The sequence below is a fragment of the Trematomus bernacchii genome, unplaced genomic scaffold (genome assembly GCF_902827165.1).
Source record: "Trematomus bernacchii unplaced genomic scaffold, fTreBer1.1, whole genome shotgun sequence".
NCBI lineage: Eukaryota > Metazoa > Chordata > Actinopteri > Perciformes > Nototheniidae > Trematomus > Trematomus bernacchii.
The window spans coordinates 2,167,665-2,182,022 of NW_022987973.1; the positions used below are offsets into that span (position 1 = coordinate 2,167,665).

The following is a 14,358-nucleotide window of genomic DNA, read 5'->3' on the forward strand; positions in this document are numbered from 1 at the left end:
GGTCACAGGTCCATAGAATACAGATTAAGTCTTACCATAATAGTCGTTTGAATTCAGAGTCGAGGCTTCAAATCAGTTACTCAGCAAGAGGACTCTTTGGTTTTGCGTCTGCAAAAAAAAGTCCCCTTGGTCCCGCATGTACTGTGTTAATTGCAGATTCAATTAGGCGGCTACAAACAATCCACACACCCAGATCTGAAAATTAATACTTAGTTATCATAATTGAAAAACACTTTTGATAATAGCTTAATTGTTGCAGTAATAGTTATTAACAATTAAAACATTCTCTAGATACTTGTAAACATTTGACAAGCAACAAAATGGTACAGCAGTCTATCTTCTGAATTAATGATATTATGGGGGTAATTAGAGGGAGCTGATACTTCTCACGACACACTTACAATGACTTGACCAATTAGCAGTTGACGGATCTTCCAATGTTAATAACCTTAAATAATTCAGACTTTTCTAAATCATATGCACGGGAGATGATGCTAATGGAATACTGTTGTACAGTGCAGTGTGTAACAAGGAGCCTGTGAATAGAAAGAAATTGGATTAGACTCAGTGGTTTTATCGCGTTTGATACAGCTTCAAATGTATGATGTATTAAAGTCAGTAAACATAAAGAAGTTAAGGAAATACTAACTTTTATTTTTGCTATTTTCATTCAAATGACAACACCTGCATTTGGCAATAACTTCCTCCATATCAAGTTTACAAAAGTGTCTGTAAACATTAAAGTGCAAAGAATTTGCTTGCCATTTAGGGCACATATCTTTTAAAGGTTCATGCTACAAGCACTCCAATCTAGTTTCATGTGAAGAATCCACTCACTTACCTTTTCATTTCATCCACACACATGTACCCTACTCATGTTTTTTTTTTCAAAAAGTCAAACAAAAATGCTATTCAATAAATTGGGATCATGGTCCATGGTTTCAAATCAAACAAATAAGTGACAAAAAGGCAAAGTTAAGCCAGTCTTATGTACTGTACCCTGTGGCTGTTTAAACAAGAAACAGCATTACTGATGTTTAAAGTTGTTCATACCAATTGAAAGGAAAAAAACAAGAACAAATAAAAGAGAAGAATAAAAAACACTTTTTTTTAACTGCTTGAAATTCCAAGAACAGAGAACAGTGTCTTGGTTTGCAACACGGCTCAGAGATAACGCTTTTGTTCAGTATAGGCTGGAATGGCCCCTTGCTGGTTTTAATACATGTAAAGTTCAGTGCATTTAGGACCTTTTCAGAGTGAGAATTCCTGATGAAGAATGTGTCCAAGAACACATTTGGCTCCCCTTACTAGGATGTTACAGTCTTTGTTGTGCTTTATCAGGGAATTTCTTGTATCAAAAATCCATCAGAGGAGCAGGGGAGGTTGGACAGTATGGCAAAGGGCCTAAGAGTTCTTATTGTCATTTCTACTATTGACTTCTGAACACGTCACGTTAAGGAGCATCAGTGTTAGCCTGAAGCTAAGGCTCAAGCTTGCTCTGGATTGGCTAAGATTGGATTTACACAACCTCTCACGAGATTTGACCTGTGACAAGAGTTGAGAAATGTGCCGAACATGGTGGCAGCAAAAAGAAAAGACTTCTGTTTCTGTGTAGCTTATGTATCAGGCATGCCCTCTAGAGGCGTGTCAGCGGGCCCCAGGAGCCGGTACTTCTCCTCCAGGGACGGCTCCGTGCCGCTGCCCTGCAGGTGGATCAGCGGCTTGGTCTGCAGCAGCACGCAGCCCCCGCCCCGGCCCCGCCTCTCCTCCTGGTTCCTGCGGTTGAAGATGTTTATTCTGTTGTCCAGCTCAGGACTCGCCTTTTCTGAGCCAGTAGGGCTGGGAAGCTTTAGGTTGACAGGGTCCACTACCAGGCCCTTTTGAGCAAGGCAGGAGTCCTCAGAGAGGGAGGAGAGCAGCTCCTGCACTACCATGCTGGGGTCCCTGCAGGGGTCCTTGCCTGAGCAGGGAGGGGGGGGGCAGAGATGGGTGCTGTAGCTCAGACTGAGCTCCTGAGCTGGGTTGCAGTCTGTCATCGAGGACCCCGGGATGTGGCTGCTCAGGCTGTGGGGGCGGGCCGTCAGGCTGCCGCTGGACCGTGATAGGCTGTTTGAGGCATCACTCACAGCGCTGCCCATCGGCTCCATGGCAAGCATCTGGTTTGACTGGATGGGATTTGGATTGGTGGGGAGGTGGACGTCAATGGCTGCCGTGGTGATGACCCGGGCTCCGAGGCCAGAAGCTCCAGCATCTTGAAAAACATTGTGTACATTTAGAGAAAGCAGGACATCTAAAGTTAAACAAATTATCCTTTTACTTTAGTCTAAAGAAGTGCATAACATGTTATTTTCAGTCATGTCAACAAAACTCTAAAACATGTAAATAATTATGCTGCTATCTCTGTTAATGTCTCAGATATTTTCTATCCTCATATTGGCTAAATGCGAATTTATGTAAATTTGTATTGTTAAATAACATTATACAAAATGCATCATACGTAAAGAATAACATTTTTTCTGATAATGTACATTTTGAGTTATTACATTGAGATTTCAGCCACATCTATGACTAGACATATGAACCATGAAGTATTGTCCGTTGACCTATTGCTTTATTTCACTATAACCAATCAATAAGACTTTGTATTCACTGCTTTACTCACATGGGGTGGCATTAGTTGATGTTCACTGTCACTTACCACTGCTAGCTTCACTGTAGTATTGGCTGATGTAGTTGTTCATGTCATCACGCACAACTGGATCTGACATATAAAAACACATTTAGGTTATTACTATTTGAAAATAACAACACCCACGTGTTGCCATAGGGGGTGACTTTTTTAGATATTTTCTGAAACTGATGTCTGTAGACAGCATGAATATGATTCTGTATCATCTTTTAAAGTTTGCATCTGCAATCGGGAACTATTAACTCCTTGGAAAATCTGCCAGTCGAGGACTATACGGTACGTCTTAACAGGAAAAACATGCCTTGTTGTGTTTTCTCATTAAATATGCAAAACATGTATGTGGGCACTGTTACTATTAGGACATTGGTATCACAGTTCTTATTTGCAATGTCTGGTTTTGAAATTTTGGATTTTGCATTTATCAATACTGTTTTAACTGATATATTTTTATTTATAATATAAAAACTGAATGGAACATAAATGGCATGTTAATTCAAATATAGAACTGGGCAAATATGGGTGAATTATTGTGTAACTGACTCACACTGCCAATGTTTTTGTATTTAACCAGGCAAGTCAATTAAGAACAAAATCTTATTTACAGTGGCCGTCTGGCAAAATACTCCATGTGGCAGAGACTGTAATTGGATTACATACCTTTTTGTATGTAGGTCCATTTCACTGTTAACCACCTAAACTAGTGCAAATGGAAAATATCTCTTGTGTTTACAACATAATATTGACAGAGATGACTTCTGCCCCAGGCAGCAGGTACTTTATTGTCAAGTGGCCAGGATCACGCACTGCTACGCTGTGCATTAGCTGCACCCTGGTGCACCAGAAATAAACTGGGACAGGGACAGGGTGGGGTTGGTTTCAGGGATGAGAGGAACGGGGGAAAAGAGGGAGAGTGGGAGCTCTTTGTTCAGGCCCAGATCCCTCCAGTCTAGCTGGCCTCTGTGTGCGTGGTGAATGGCTGTGATCTGCTATGCTCCTCTGTTCGCTTGATTGGTCTTGAGCTCACTGTCCGCTGGCTGAGTGCGAACCCAGAGTACCCTGAGTGCTAGCCCCCGTCCCCTGGGACATGCTGCAGACTCTGATGGGTAATTTCATTTATTTTTCTGTCTAAAATATTAATCCCTGAGCCACCCCTCGAGAGGAAGCATTGCACTCACTAAAACAAGACTGAGACAATCGCTCCACAATTAATAACACATGAGTCTTGAGAAAAAAGAATGGGCTGTCCAGCATGCATAAAAGGCTCTGCCCGTGTTTCTGTGACAGTCAAGTTAGCAGGCTGTCTTCTGTGGAAAAAGAGAGGTGACATGCTGAGGTCCTTTCAGTTCAAAACTAAACTATAATTGTGATGGCTGAGTATCAGTCTATACTATAGGTAAGAGAGTCAGATGAGCAACAGCTGCTGCTAATGTTAGGATAAACTAAGCAACCAGTATCTATTAAATATTATTTTTAGTGTGTGGTTTAATAACATAATAGTTTCACAGTTTGGGAGGTTTATATCATATATGCCATTTAGCTGTGTTAGCAGTATGGCTTATGGCAATGGCAATGTCTGTCTTCTGTACAGACATTCATGATCCCCATGGAGCCTGCAGACTTAACATCCCATTAACTTTCCTTTCCTTTGTGTGGTTTTGGCACAAATGTATCGCAAACTATTGGATTCTATGCTGTAAAATGTAGTAAAGGCTTTCATGTCCCTTTTGGAATTAGTTCTCAAAACTTTAGTGACCCCCTGACTTCTAGTTCACCATGTTTTTTGACTTTTTGAATGTATTTAATGGCATTCCCATGCTTCAGCTCTACTTTGTGTTTGGTGCAAATTTCCAAATGTCGGAATGCCAACATGCTAAATCAAGATGATCTTAACTTTATTTATTTCTTTCTTCGATAGAGTCAGAGCATGCAAATAACCATCAGTTTAAAAAAAACGCAAGATGTATTGAAAATATGTTAGCTAAAATGCTCATTTACATCTGTCGTCCCGAGGCAGGAAACAGAAACATTTCAAGTGATGAACATGTTAAGCACTATAACTGCTTAAAATCAACATGTTACCACTGTCCTTGTAAGCACGATACCATTTAGCTCAAAGCACTGCTATCGGAAAGTCTCACAGAGCCAATAGCTTGCCTACAACCTTCTCAAAATCTGAGCGAGAACTCCACCAGCTTATTGATCAATGTTGATTTGTCCCTTTGTTCTCAAAGTCTACACGGTTTGGTACTTTAGGTGACATACACATTCATCTCCTGAGATATCATCCTTGTGAAGCCCACTGCCTTGATAACAGTTCTTGATAGTTTGATAGCGACATGCAGGTGAGTTTGAGAGAAGCCCATTGAGACTGTGCCAAATTGAGGAAAACCAATAAACGTGGTTTGATTTGAGCTGACCCAACTTGACTTGAGCCCTGTGGCCTAAGTGCTCCTCCCAGTGACCATGTATCTGTAAAAAGCCACACTTGTTTCTGAGAGCCAGATTTCCCACTATGCCCTTAGGGTAATATTGTGGCTGCTGCGGAGCCTCATGGTGCCCTATTGTGGTTTGCAGGTGAAGGGGAACAGATGTTGACAGGAGCCAACTCTCCCCGAACAAGACCCAATGCACAGAGCACTCTGTACCTGAAATAGCCCAAGTGGTCTGGGCAGGCTGGCCTCGCCAAGCCTGCCCAGAGAGATAGTTGGGGCATGACAGAAGCCCATGCAAGCTGACGCAGTGTCACAGAACATGCTTGTTTTCTGCAGGATTCCCCAGATCCTAAAAGCTTTTTTGCCCTCATATTGATCCCGGAGCGCCTGCGGTCAGATGGGTGTTGTGTGCGAGTGCAGAGGGGCTAAGAGCTTGGCCTCGAAGATGCTCCAGGGCTACTGCTCCAGATTAACCGTACACTGCTCTGGCATCCAGTTCACCTGATGTTACACTGTTAGAGACTTTTTGTTCCACATTATTATGTACATACGTTATGCTGCACCTCTCTCCTGGTTTGTCATGCTGCTTCCTCAAGCAAACACACTGCACCTGGCATAGTGTGTATTCAAATTAGCTAGATGTTTAACGCCACAGGCTTATGGCTTCGATTAATTCATTTTCAGTGTTAGAAAAAGCGTTTCCAACCGTAACCTACTTCTTAACCTCTCTGCAGGACATGTTTAAGACAACATTTGTGTCAGAAGGGAAGGTAAATTGTTTTTTAAATGCTTTGTTTCTGACAGTCGTTGCAGATCAACCTTGGATGCTTTATTTTTACTAAATCTAATCACTCTTTTAATATCTTGCAAGCCTGTCCATAACAACTCTGTGTTATCTCTACCTGCTGTGGGATGTGGCTCCCTGGGGTTTCTCTGGCCGCCCTCATCGTCAAACTCCCCAGGAGGCAGGCCTTCCACCACCTGAAAACTCCTGCCCTGTTTGCCCCACCCATGGTGGATCTGCATGGCTGCTTCACGTTCTGCTGCCAGGTCCACGTCCTGCTGGGCCAGATGGGCCCTCAGCTGCCGGATCTCAAACTGGAGATGGTCAGTGAAACAAACGGGAGAATCAGCAGATTAGGCGAGGGTGAAAGTGTAGGGATGGATTTAAAAAACGGATGAGTGACGAAGATAGAGATGGAAATAATGACGGGGAAGGCAAGAGGAAAGGCCAAAGATACAGGCTCAGGTCAAACGTGATAACTAAATCTATTTTCTCTAGGGAACATGTACAGTATGATTTAAACATTTTGATGGAGTAGTTAACATTATGTGCAGTTTCATACTGAGGGCCTTTGACGCCATCAAAGATCAAACATTAAATGCTTTGACAAATAAAGATTGTCTATGCTTATATTTATATGGTTGATTATTTGTGATTTATTTTTTCAGCATTACTTCAAGTGCATTATCTAATAATGTATTGAGTAAACTGTATGCTCCTCTAATCTACAGCTGTGATGTCTCTTTGTATTGATATCAGGGTTTTTGGAATGCTGAATACACACAATGAATTACAAATAATTAATTAAACTTGCTCAGGGTTTGTATTACTTTATTCCAAATGTATTCTTAAATCACCCTACGTTTTGACAAAGGTCATATTTGAACATATGGCAGGAGTTATCACCCAAAGTGTGCATTTAAATAGAAACTGAAAAACTATTGCCCACATTTATAATGAACAACTTGATTCACATAATTCTTTTAAACGGTCTGATCATTTCCTTTCTTATACTAAATCATTTTCCTATAATTATTCATGTCTGGTCGTCTCAGACCTGAACTTGGAAGCTCATTTGAAGGTTAAGTCTTTATCAATATTTATTATAGTCTGCATTTTGCCTTATGGGATCTTCACCCTGTGTGCGCTCAGGAATCATAAAATACATGGAGAGACTGAACCTCTTTGTAAGGTACTGCTGCCCTCTTCTGGTGGAACATTAGCTGACAGTTGCAAATGGGCTTATGTGGTCTAAGTCAGACCCTTATGGTTATATATTTTTGACTATAAAATGATCATAAAGCAGTCTGTGAGAAACCTCAACATTTGAATTGTAATGTTTTACTACTGGCATACAATATAAACTTAAAGTAATTATGTGTGTCTACTTTCCTACAAGTGAGTCTGAGTTTGTATTCTGTCTTTTGAGTATTCATTTCAGTCCTTGGGTTAAAATGTGGCTTTAAAAGATTCTACCATCATGCAGAACTGAGACAAAACTGTGGACAGATTCCAATAGTGTGTACATTAAAAAGTGTGAAATAGCTGCATCATGATCCACTCCCCCCTCCAACCATATGCTACTTACTTTATGACCCACATTTCTTAAAAAAATTGCTGACTACACACATTATGTCTCCGTCCTCATGCAGTACCGCTTCAAAGTTGTTGGTAAGCGGGTGTGACGTGCACCAGGACCCATATACTGTGTTGAGTGGATGCGATAAATTGTGTGTTTTTCCTGTTTTCTTACAAGAGTATGTTGTGTAGGTGTATGGGGGATGCAGTGTTCAGGTTAAATGAGTGATTTGTTGGTACTCACAGCCTGTTCCTGGCAGATCTGAGTGAGACGCTCCAGCTGCTCCTCCCTCACAGCCTTCGTCTTCTCACACTGCTGGATCTCACACTCCATCTCCACTTTGACTTGAAGAACATAAGCTGACAGAAAAGGGGCAACATAGTTTTAAAACATACACAATAACACATTTTAGATCATGGAACTACATATTTAAATGGTCTGAAATGTATTGACTGGAGGCATCAAGACAGCTGGTAAACTACATCGAGCGCATCAAGGTCAAAGGTCAGTGTTGGTGGAACATTCGTCCTTCACTCCATATATGTCTGTCATCACATATGCAAAGCTCATTAATTACTGGTTACCAGTAACCCTATACCTGTACTGAATGCATTTTGCAAGGTGCTGAAAATGTTCCACATGGATCTTGTTTCATGCCGACTTGGGAGGGTGTCACAAAGTTTTCGTACATTTTGATCTCAGATTAGATATATTGCAAAAAGCCCAAGATCCCCGACAACGTCGTCTGATCACAGTCATCACGTGTGCTTTACTCAACTCAGTGTCAACATGACAATACCAGGCAGATGAATCCATGCACAGTGATACTGGTATCTCACTTGACAAATGTAACAACATGTAGATAAACTAAAGTCATTTATTTGTGTTTTGATTAAATGTTTTTTGGGAAAAAACGTTAGACTCAATTTATAGTTTATTTTGCAGAGCTAACACTCCGTTAGTGTTGTTTGAGTTACTTTAAAGGACTTTTTTGCATAATCATCAGATGATCATTTGCAGTTTCTACGGATTTGTATTATTGTCCAGAAGCTTTTTATGAGCTTTACTTTTTGGAGGAGCGATACCTTGTAATACTATCTTCTTGAAACAGTCCACGAAGACATGTATGTGACAAACTATCAAATCCAGTAAAAAGGAGTTTGACAAAACTGCTCCTTTAAAACAAAATGCAGTACAATCAACAAAAACAACAAGCCTGGGCATGAGGACTTTGACCTACTTTGTGTACCAATATGGAAATATTTCTAGTTGTATATTCTTGGTGATCAAATGACCAAAAGAGTTGCAACTTCTTCCTAACACAGTGTTGCACTGAAGTGTTGCCAGAACACTTTGGCCGTCCTTGAATCACTTTTTCTTCTTTCCCTTAACCTCTCTCATAGATTTAAAGCTGTGTGGGGCTTTTTCATATAAATGAATGTTGGCTGCATTTGAGCCTTTGCCAAGCAGGTTCCCATAATGCTGATTAACTGGCGTCTGTGTGACTTCCTGCGCTGGCAGAGATAGGCCAGCAGGTGAGCTTGACGCATCTATCCTGCTTTCTTCAGGTTTTCCCCTGAATTCTTACTCTTTTCATTATTTTTAAGTTTCTTTTTTTTTCTGGAGCTTCTTCTTCTACAAACGTATCTTGCACCATACTCTGAGCTGATGCTCCGTCGCCATGGTTCCTCTAATAGTGTAATTATTCCTACTGCCAGAGGGGGGAGACAAAAGCAACAAACTCCAGCTTTAATCCTCTCCTGTCATCTCTCGCCAATCTTTTTCCACACAAAACTGCAACTGATTATTTATTTATGTGTTCATTCATTTCATTGATCTTTTATCATGTTAATTAAACAATTCCTTGTAGTACAGGAAGAATAATCTGCAGCCGTGCTTGAAGTGATGCATCAAATCAAGTCTTTATTAATTAAAGCAACTCCGCCTGTTAAAATATTGACTGCACACTTTTAAATGACACACTTTCTGGAGCAGGATGGGAAGGTGTACTTAAAAAAAGAGCAGTGCGAGTAAATTTGGGGGTGAGCAGAGCAACGCACGCAGCCGTCGCCACATGCTCGCGTACCTATTTATAGTCAGGTTGGCACACACACATTGCAAAAAGTGGGGACATCAGATGGGGTTAGTGCAGTAAGAATTCAAAGAGGCATGAAAAGCTCGATCACAGGTTCATTATTTAGCTGCACAATATAGTGAAAGCACATTTGGGCTACTGCATATTTGATCTGTTTGTCACACAATGACTTGACAGAGGCTGGTTTCTTTCAATGTGTAATGTGATTTTCTTTTAAAACAATGCATTATACCATTTCTCATTATTATGTATCACTTGCTATTAAGGGAAAGTTGTTGACTTTGGTAAAAATGGCTCCGTTTAAAGCACTTGCACAAATATTGATTTTAATTCATTATTATTTGCATCAATGTATTAATTGACAAAAACAGAAAATGTGGGTTCTAAAGTCAATGCAACAGATTGATAGGAGGAATTTAACATTTCCAGTTCTATGTATTTCTTTGGATCAACTATTTTCAACACATTTGGGAGGTGGATATTTCCTATCTGACATATCACTCTGCTTAGGTATTCTGCTTTCTGGTCCTTTTAAATTCTGCTGCAGTTCACTCCTCAGTATTTCCACTCCCATCGGGCTGACACAACCATTGACGATTCATACGTCAAGCTAATTCTGCAAGAGTCTCAATCTCTCTCGTACGATAACTGAGCCGGTCCCTCAGCTGTACATTTATTGGGTTGAGTGTATTTGTTTCCCTCTGAGGTGTGTTGCCGCCTGCCCAGCACAGAAACTCAATCAATCACAAATATCAAAGCCAGCAGGTCGAGGTGTGTTGGAGGAAAATCACAAGTTAATTCCATGAAACAAACACCGCAGCAGCGTGATAGCAGGACACATGCTCCTGCTAAATGTTTTCACCGAGTCAATCAATGTTGTTGAAAGCTATATTGTATTGATTCCTTCAATTATTAATCATGTCATTATGATGTGTCCCTTTGAGTTCAATATATTTGATTGATTAAAACAATGAACTCATTTATGATAAAGAGTTTGGATAAAGCCATCCTGAAATCAACCAAGGCAGAAATGTTGATTCAGGTGTTTATCATGAATATAATATATATTAAAAGATAAATAAAATAACAGTGTTTGATGTGCGTAGGCCTATCCCTCATTGAAGTTAAATAGGCAGGCTACAACAGAAGGGCAGTGTTTACAATTTGGTAATGTGCTTATTGCCTCTCTGTCTGCAGGTTTAATGAGAAGATTGATATACACACTAGATCTAGTCAGATAGCTTAGCTTACCACAAAGACTTTAACACAATTCCTCTTGTTTTTATCTTTTTTTTATGGATATAACATGTTTGTTTGGGAGCTATGTAAGGTTCTGTTGGGCTGACTGGGCTACTTTGAAAATTATTATCCTTGAACTGTTTAAAAGCGTCAGATTTTGTGCGTTGGCCATTGCCATCCAGTTTTTTTTTTAGAACCAGAAGTTACACAAGAGAAAGACTTAACACACTTTCATATACTAAGGGCTAAAATTCTAAGACTATGAAATGGACGACACCAAAACGGTATCAATCACAAGGTAGCTACACCCTAAAGCATACGCTGTTGTTTAAAAGGTTTAGTATGAAATGTGGTCATTTTGTCATAGACTTCCATACAATCGGACTTCTTGCTATTCCTTCTGGCCTTATGGAAACAAGTGCAAGTAAAAGCAAAAAAGGTATTTCCTAAAATATCCAACCGTTTCTTCAAAGGGAGATATTAGGGAAAACCCTTGTCCACTGTCTCTTTAGACATGAACACATTGAACACTGAGATCCTGTATGCTGTCAGAGGCCCGCCGTGAGGGTGACCTCCGAACAGATATCGAACCGCTCAGAATTAGCATAAAGAACATCTACTATATTCATTATGGCCTCTCTGAGTCTACCGAACCATTCCCTTACAATCAATACAAGTTAGCAGAGTGGCAGCAATTTACTATGAATCATGATCAATAGCTATATGTCTCTGAATAGTAAATCATTTGTATAATCATGGAGAGAATGGGGTCATTTAGCTCTGTTAAAGCAAGCTGCTTCTTATACATGTGTAATCCTTTTGAGTTAAGAGAGAGCCTGTTTCCTTCAGTCTTACTGAAACATCTTTAATGGTTACAAGGTCTTTGCCTGCCTCACCATCAATGATCCTCTTGACCCTCCAGATGCGTAGAGTGATGATGAGGCTGATGGCGTCCCAGGGGCTGCTGGGCCCGTTGGCCACCGTGGAGGCCACCATGGGGGCCAGGGACAGCACGATGACGGCGCCATCAAACACCTGGCAGACACACAAGCACAGACAAAAGTCAACAAAGCACTAATGGTGTTGTGTTTGTATTTTCGAAAATATTGGGGGGGTGAAATATAGATATCACATTAGAACAAGTCACCAATATAAAAACCGGTCATCAATGAATAAACACACAACACCAGCACTGACCTCCACTTTGTTCTCTATATAGTCCCAGATCCCGAGCACTACAATTCTGAAGACAGTCTAAAACAGACAGGGAGAGATAAATGAAAGCATTAAAATAGATCGACTTATACATATAAAAAGATCTTGATATTCTTAGTCCTTTGAGGTGTCATCACATTCAACACCTTTTGTTAGGATGCAAGAAATCAGACTAGAAACTAAGAGGAGGCCTGTGCAGTACAGTTTTCTTCTTTAAATATTATTTTCAGTGGAATAATAACTAAGATAGATCTCTTTGTTGACCTCACAAGAAATTCAAATAAAAAACTGAAGTAGCAGTCTTTGATTAGTAGAAAATGTAAAGTGCATGCACACAAAAAATAGTCTTTTACAAGCAAGTATGCTAGCTACATGATTCAATGATCTTCCCTGATCTTGATCTTTGACTCACAAAACAAACACTTGCAACATATCAAATTCCACATTGTGCTTTGAAAATGCTGTTGGTTGTTGGACCCTTTGTTGAGCAGGGCCATTGATTTACACTCTAATTAGCATGGGGTGTCATGTCTGACTGCTCCTGCTAATCCATCATTGTCCCAATGATGGATTAGCAGGAGCAGTCAGACATGACACATGTTGGACAACAGTGCTGGTGTCAAATGACCCCGCCTACATTTAAAAAAAAAAAGTTTTCTGATTGGTGTAAGGGGCTGGCTGGTGGTATACTCTATCTATCTATCATCATTCCCAGATGACTCTTCTTCTGTGATGTCAGTGGTTGAGGTGTTTAGATGGATCGTATCACTGTAACCCCATCCCCACTGCTCATTAAGCTCAGCCTTAATTATTGCTCCTGTTGGCTCTCTGGTAATTAATGTTTGGTTTAGGGCATCGGGGCTGAGGCTGTCGGGGTAATTGGTTCGCACCTTAGTGGAGGCCTGTGGGCCAAACATGCGCCCTCCCCCTCCCCTTTTGTATTTAACATTTATAAAGTGATGGTAAGACATTATCTTATCAAACAATAGCTCAAATGTTATTAACACTAATTGCAATCATGGTTTACACATTAGACATTTTACCAACCATCACACCTTTCTTAAGCAAAGGCTGAATCCTGAATAGACAATACACTACAGGAAAATACATGGCAGCCACGTGCAATGCTTTCCTCAGCTGTGTACCTATTTTGCAATACATATATGATAGTATCAACAGTGAAACAAATGTGTTCAATTCATTTAAAAGAAATGCAAGATGTTTGTGCCCCTGAAGGACTTCTGTGTCAATAAAACATCATGCAAAACACCAAAAGCAAAGAGAAGGGAAAATAATTAAACCTAACTGATGACTATAAGATCAGAGTAAGGTTTAAAGACAATAGTAAACATGTCTTGCCTCTGAAAAGAAGAGGGACAGGATGATAAGGCTGATCCAGTGGATTATGCTGGCAAATTGGAAAGCATTGGAAACTGTTGAGAGAAGAAGCATAAACAAATGTTATTCTGCAAAAGTGTTATACACAAGAAAGGACAAGAAAGAAAGGAGTTCCTGTATACATGCACAACCAATTAGGACAATAAAATCACCTCCATTTACTTCAATTATGTTGATTTATTTTGGGCTGGACTACTATAAACTCTTGAGCTGTGTTTCATGGCATCTTTTTCAGTTGCAGATTTTATTTGCCAACCTAGTGAGAGAAGGCCGTACATTTTGTTGGTCAAATAACCTGCCATTTGTGACAAAATGTCATTTTAAATTACAAGGTTTAGCAAACATAATGGGAAACCCCCTTTACTGCCTGAACTTTTACCATGATTACACCTCTCGTTGATCCTCTCCGTGACATTCACTCCATCAGCATTACTAGTATTTTACATATCTCAGGGTTCATCATTAAATCCACAGAGCCAACCTGTATCTGCCCAGGTCCTACACCACTAATCTCTCCATGGACTCCTACACTTACTCTATTTTTACACTATCCACTCCACTGCTTGTCTTGCAGGAGTGGCTGCAGACACAGCAGTGGATTACAATAGATCTGAGGCCACTATAGAGTCCTGCAGTCCCCATCATCGGAGCTGGACGCTGGCCAGTAATCGATGAGGACGTGGGGCTGCTGTCATCAAGACAAGAGACTTGGTTCATTATCACCTTTCTCCATCACGCTCTCCATCACAACCATTTACCATCCGGCACCACCAGCTCCTCTGTGGCTGGCAAGACTACGAGTACGGAGGAGTGGGCCCTACGTGCATACACATGACTGCTTATCGAGTAAATCATAAGACTGTTATAATGATTTTTACCGCACATACAAACAATGGATCTTCAGACATGAATTGTGTAAAGTGCCCT

At 40.5% G+C, this 14,358-nt stretch overlaps 1 protein-coding gene across 1 annotated transcript in view; it reads right to left on the reverse strand.

Annotated features, from left to right (window-relative positions):
* Positions 1-633: 633 nt before the first annotated feature.
* LOC117471684 (transmembrane protein 266-like) overlaps positions 634-14,358 on the reverse strand; it is a 43,921-nt gene continuing 30,196 nt past the window's right edge. Inside the window, exons 5-11 of the mRNA XM_034116861.1 lie at positions 13,393-13,466; positions 12,016-12,072; positions 11,715-11,853; positions 7,728-7,843; positions 6,024-6,219; positions 2,699-2,761; positions 634-2,251 (exon numbers count right to left, since the gene is read on the reverse strand). Of these exons, the coding sequence (XP_033972752.1) occupies positions 1,617-2,251; positions 2,699-2,761; positions 6,024-6,219; positions 7,728-7,843; positions 11,715-11,853; positions 12,016-12,072; positions 13,393-13,466 (1,280 nt within the window). The 3' untranslated portion in view covers positions 634-1,616. The remainder of the gene's footprint in view (positions 2,252-2,698; positions 2,762-6,023; positions 6,220-7,727; positions 7,844-11,714; positions 11,854-12,015; positions 12,073-13,392; positions 13,467-14,358) is intronic.